Source organism: Chionomys nivalis, chromosome 18 (assembly GCF_950005125.1).
Source record: "Chionomys nivalis chromosome 18, mChiNiv1.1, whole genome shotgun sequence".
In the NCBI taxonomy this organism is placed as follows: domain Eukaryota; kingdom Metazoa; phylum Chordata; class Mammalia; order Rodentia; family Cricetidae; genus Chionomys; species Chionomys nivalis.
The window spans coordinates 52,846,883-52,852,882 of NC_080103.1; the positions used below are offsets into that span (position 1 = coordinate 52,846,883).

Genomic DNA, 6,000 nt, shown 5'->3' on the forward strand with positions numbered 1-6,000 from the left:
ATTATGCTGACAGTGATAACAACCATGGTAATGATGATGGTAGTGGTGGTAATGGATGATGATTATGGTGACAATGGTAATGGTGGTGAAGGGGGGGCTATAGAAGCATTTACTTCCCTTTCCAGATGTGGGTGTGTGTAGTCAGACTTTCTAATTCCTGTTCTTCCCTGTCCTGTTCATGCTATTAGTTAAAGTTAGTCCATGTGTTCGTTCCCTTGGTAAACATTTCCTGCTGACTCACCACTTGCAAGTACTTTAGAATATGACAGAAAATTCAAATTACTCGCCTAAATTATTTTCCAAACTTGTAACGTATCTTATGAAATTCACATAGAAGTAATCTCATGAAAAACAGATTATAGCATTATGCCAAGCAAACAGCAATCATTACTGTATTGCAAGTATCGCTATAAAAAATTATTTTATTATATTTTTATATGTAATGACCTAATGATATACTGCAGCCAGTTCACACAGACTCAGAGAAACCTGTTATCAACATCCTTTCCCAGCCCATGTCCACTGGCACCACCTTGGTAGTCTGAAAGCTGTTTCTACTGTGATAATCAGAATCAGAGACCACGTGATCACCCACCCATACACCACCACCACCATGCACGGGGGCAGGTGATTAAACCTTTGCCCGCATTCCACCTGTTGGCCTTTAAACTCCAGATCTCTCGGGCGCCCTTCCTCAAGTTCCCTACTTCCCCATGTATTCTGACAGGACTCTCATTCCCTACATCCCCACGTGTTCTGACGTGTTCCCTACATCCCTGCGTGTTCTGACGTGGTTCCCGACATCCCCGCGTGTTCTGACGTGACTCTCCTTTCTCTGACACCAGCTGGCATTTGGGGTAGGCAAAGTGCAGATGAACTTCCTTCATTTACTGAGCGCAGAAGCCACCCACGTCATCACCGTCCACTGTCTCAGCACGCAGGCAGCTGGCCCAGGATTGCCTGTTAGTTTCAAAGGATGGAACGGTCAGATTTTTGAAGAAAACACTCTACTTGAACCTAAAGTCGTCTCAGATGACTGCAAGGTAAGAGAATGGCACTTTTAGAAATGCGGCTTAAAGTGATGAGAATGGGATTTTCCTTCCACACTGACACAACAGAACAGCGCTGTTTTAAAGCCCCCGGCATACCTATGCTTTCCATAAAGTGCCCCTCTTCATAGGTGAATGGTCAAAAGTAGATTGCTCTTATTCTCTTTTTATGTTTAAAGAGAGGAGTATTCCCAACAAGTTCATGTAACCTTTAGTCCTTCCCAAAAACTTTCTGGGAAGTGACTCATTAACATGTCTGAGATACAATTTGAGCATCAATTTTCTGAATACAGCTCAGCAACAGTCAGGCCCCAACCTACCTTTCTACGCTGGGCTTTCACTGGCTACTACTCTATTCTATGGCTAAACTGATCTATTTATTATTATAATAATAATAACAACAATTCCACTATTTATTGGTTGTTTTTAATATGGTAATTGAACATAGAGTACATATATTATTTTATTAATCATAATGTATTTGTAAAGAAAAAATTAGTCCAAGCCAGCCTTGGGAGTACACACTATAAACTTAGCAGTTAGGATGTGCAGACGGGAGGGTGAAGTGTTCAAGACCAGCCTTGGCTACATGAGATCATCTCCCAGACAAATAAGATTAGTCCCAAAGGTTCAGGAAGCTTAAGAAACTTCCTGGAGGCCATCAGCTAGTTAGTGGAGAAACAAGCAAGCACCCACAGCTGCACATTCCACACGTCACAGCCGGCTTACAGTGTTTAACTGAACTCTCATTTGCTCTCCGGCCCCATAAAACGGGTTAAAGTCCCTTTGTGCATGGGAGGGAAGTATCAGTGCCCGAATTTCCATTGAAATTCTCCCAGGTTGTGCTAGGCTGATTTCGCAATCACACACTTTACACTGGTTCCAGAGGGTTCTGTTGCCCTTACCTTTCCCTGTTATCACCCATTAACCCTTTCCTCTGCAATGCCTGTTTCAAGTTCTCTCACCATCTGGGAGTTTCTGGCATTCCTTAAGACCCAGCTAAATTCCGAATCTCATCAAATGTTTCCTGACTTCTCTAGCAATAAAGAATTTAGTACGTGCATCTGTCTGCACCATGTATCCTGCCCTTACTATATGTGGGCTGTGTATGCTATTTCTTGCCCTTGCCTTCCCTGATCTTGCATGGCTTATTTATGTCTGTTCTCCCCAGTCAGATTGCTGTTTACTTCAGATGTCAGAAAGAAGTTAGTCACCTTTCTATTTCCCAAGCACTGTAATAAAATTAGAAATGACAGCTCATTCAATTATGCCTAATGTTCAGCAGTGTGTTTAATATCTGCCTGATGGGTTAGTGAATGAATCCGACAGTTACATTATGTTCAGTGACTGCTTGGCAGGGCAGAGTCTTTCCAACAGTTTAGGTCTGGCTACCAGACCAACCTTATGACATCAGACAAATGACCTATTGGTGAAAGTCAATGGCCTTGGCTTTAACGTGAAGATATTAGCTTAAATAGTCACTAAGGAGCCTTCACATTGTAAGATTCAGACCACGACAAGACTATGAGCAAGTAGATTGGCTTCTGAATAAAAAGCTCCACAAATTTAGGCAACTGTTTCTCTGCTTTTTCTCGTAGAATACTTAATGCAGAACATTTTATAATGGTTTTTGACCAAATCATTTGTCATAAATAACAGAGGCTGCAGTAATGTGAGAAGCAGAAGGCTTAGCAAGAACAAAGGAGAAAGCCATTCAAATGGAAACCACAAAGGAGGGAGAGGGATGGGAACCTAAGATGATTCAATATGATTACCATTTAACTGCTTCTAACGAAGGCAATTCTAGTTATTTGCTACTGAGTATACAAAGATTGTGATAACTAATCCTCTTTTACCCAAGAAAGCTGAACACTTTGAAGAAAGGGAGGGAACTGGCAAGATGCCTCATTGGCAAAAGCTCTGATGACAAGGTCAATCATTGGGACCCATGCCATAGAATGATAGGAGAGAACTCATTGGTTTTCCACTAACTTAAAACACACACACACCAAATACATTCTTGACAAAGGATCCGATGGGTCTGACCCTTATTAGGAATACTACAGACCTTTAGCTCACGTCTGTTACTGTGATCCATAGACATCAGAAGCAGAAATCCCACATTAACCTCTGGCAGTAAAGGTCAGAAAATGGTGCTATTGTAAAGGAAGAAAGCCTGGTGTCTCAGCTTCTTTCCCTGACCCTGTAATGCAACACTCTGGCACAAGCAGCTTACAGGAGGAAAGGCTTATTGTGAGTCAGCTGCTCGCATAGCAGCCGTAGGATCAGTGAATGCACACATGCTAGTCCCCAGGTGACTTTCTCCATGCATGTGTAGTCCAGGATCCCCTGTCTAGAAAATGGTGACACCCGCTGTGGGCAGTTCTTCTGACTTCACTTAATGTAATCAAGACAACCCCCCACTAACATGATCAGAGGCCAGTCTCCCCAGTGATTCTTGATTCTGTAAAGTTGACAATTAACACTACCACAGTGGGCCTGGTGGTATGGTATGGGTCATTCAGAATCTCAGCCATTCAGAAGAGCAAGGCAGAAGGATCATGTATTCAAGCACTGCCTTGTCTATAGAGTGAGTTCAAAGCCAGCCTGACCAATTTAGTGGGACCTTGTTTTTAAGTATAAAAAAAGAGATGCTATTTTGAGTGAGGTAACCTGGACTCAGAAAGACAATTATCACATGTACTCACTCATAAGTGGTTTTTAAACATAAAGCAAAGAAAACCAGCCTACAAATCACAATCCCAGAGAACCTAGACAACAATGAAGACCCTAAGAGAGACATACATAGATCTAATCTACATGGGAAGTAGAAAAAGACAAGATCTCCTGAATTAATTGGGAACATGAGGACCTTGGTAGAGGATTGAAAAGGAGAGGAAAGGCAGGGAGGAGAGCAGAGAAAAATGTAGAGCTCAATAAAAATCAATAAAATTTTAAAAAGAGAGATGCTGAGTTATCTTGGTCATGTGTTATTATGGTACTGTGTTAGCATGGTAGTGTCTTAGAAAGGTAGGTAGCTTGTAGGTCTCACCAGTATATAAAGGATCTCAAAATGTAGCCCAGTAATAGAATGCTCACCTAGCAAGTGAGAGAGTTTAGTGTTAATCTCCAGTATAGTAAGGGGGAGAGAAGAAAGGGAGAGGAAGAAGATGAGGTGAAAAAGAAGGAAAAAAAACTTCAATTTTTGATTGATAGTAATTACTACTATCTATTTAGTATTTTTCTAAATATTTTCTATTCTCTTTAAATCACTTTTATTGGGGGGGGAGGGGGACAGGACTCTATATACCCAGCCTGGACTCAAACACACCATGTAGTCTAGGTAGGCCTCAAACTTGTGGTCCCCCATGCCTCGGCTGCTGATATTCTCCAGCATGCACCAGGAGAGCTAACATGGTTGTCTCTAAATCTTGAAGAGAATCCACATTGTCTGTGAAGGGTGCTGCTCATTGAGGATGAGTGCTCGGAGAAGCAGTTACACATGAAAGCATTCTGCTCTGCTTTTACAGATTCAGGATGGCAGCTGGCACAAGGCACAATTCCTTTTTCACACCCAGAATCCTAATCAGCTTCCTGTGATTGAAGTGCAAAACCCCCCTCATCTGGGAACCCAGCGAAAGCTCCACATTGAAAGCGGCTCTGTGTGCTTTCTCTAAAGCCTCTGGCTTAGTGCTGAAACCACGCTGTGGGTCAGGTGATTGGTGCAGAGGGGGAAATGCAGACAGAACCGTGTGTCATTATGAAATGTGGAGGGCAAAGGGACAGTGGCTAAATCTTAAGAAATCTCAGGAAGAAAAGATTTCCTCCCAAGAAGAAACGGCGTTTTTAAAGAACGATGATTGATAGCATATTTAATTCTCTTAAATTTTTTTTATTGATCTGAATTTTCATAAAGAATTCCTTAGAACTGAAAATGTATAAACTTGGGACTCTTAAGGGTGCCCTAAGCTTTCACCCCGTTAGACAGCTGGAGCTGCGGGACACCGCGGAGCAGTACTGGATAGTGCTCCAAACGGTGCGACGTTTCTGTCTAAAAATGTGTGAGCCACTGGCTGTGGCTCCGTATCTTCCCAAACACTAAGGTGTATTCAGGTCCCCATAGGTATAAAATCTTAGCGGGTGTACACTACCTCTTCCATGTTACCTTTTTGTGTTGCTTGGTGCTGTTTCTCAAAACAGGGTGCTGTGGCTGTCTGTCATAGGCTATTTTATTTCTTTCTTCATCTTCGTCATTAAGAGTGTATGTACTGGTTACATCAAAATATGTCTTAATTGTTAATACTTATTTCCATTTGTTTGGTCCCATGCCTAATAACAAGTAAAGCTATTTATGCAAAGTCCTTATTTTATTTTAAAATTCTCTTCATGCACACGGAATCAAAGCCAGCAAGTTGTAACTCATGTGTACGCACAAGAGAATTGGGGTGTTTGTTTTGTTTTTTGTTTTCTTCTTTAAATTGCTGTAAAAAGTACCTTATGCCACCTATATCCAGTGGTAGGTTTGGGTTAGAAACTGGGGTTTATAATATTCTGTTTTAAAACTCCAAGATCATCTGGAATGATATTTTGTATATATATAAATATTGTGTAAAGTTTTAGTTCAGCCAATCTTTTGAAAATTGCTGCTGTTTTAAATTATAAAACTATATTTATGCCTTGTAGAAAATACTTGCTTTGTAGTACTTATTGATTTTTCATTCACTGTTCTTAAACATAATGTTAGTGCCTAAAGGAATTTTGTAGTCTTTAATGCAGCATCATGCATTGAGAGGGGTCTTTTTCTGCTAAAACTAAGCTCTGCCCAGTCGATCTTTCCTTGTTGTCAGAGAAATGCTAGCTCAATATTAAAAGAAAAAGATTATAACTCTTGCTGTATGGACGAGCCTGTTGTTCAGCTATCACAAGCATACAGTTAACCTCAGCAAACCAC

General features: G+C 41.1%; 1 protein-coding gene across 2 annotated transcripts in view; it reads left to right on the plus strand.

Annotated features, from left to right (window-relative positions):
• Positions 1 to 6,000, plus strand: part of Col24a1 (collagen type XXIV alpha 1 chain) — a 240,113-nt gene extending 234,113 nt beyond the window's left edge. Inside the window, exons 58-59 of one of the 2 annotated variants that reach the window (XR_009058690.1) lie at positions 846 to 1,043; positions 4,580 to 4,708. Coding sequence is in view for 1 of the 2 variants with exons in the window: in XM_057794063.1 (XP_057650046.1) it covers positions 846 to 1,043; positions 4,580 to 4,726 (345 nt within the window). In the remaining variant the exon portion in view is untranslated. Of the gene's footprint in view, positions 1 to 845; positions 1,044 to 4,579 lie in introns of both variants that reach the window. The other variant, XM_057794063.1, reaches the window with a different exon arrangement.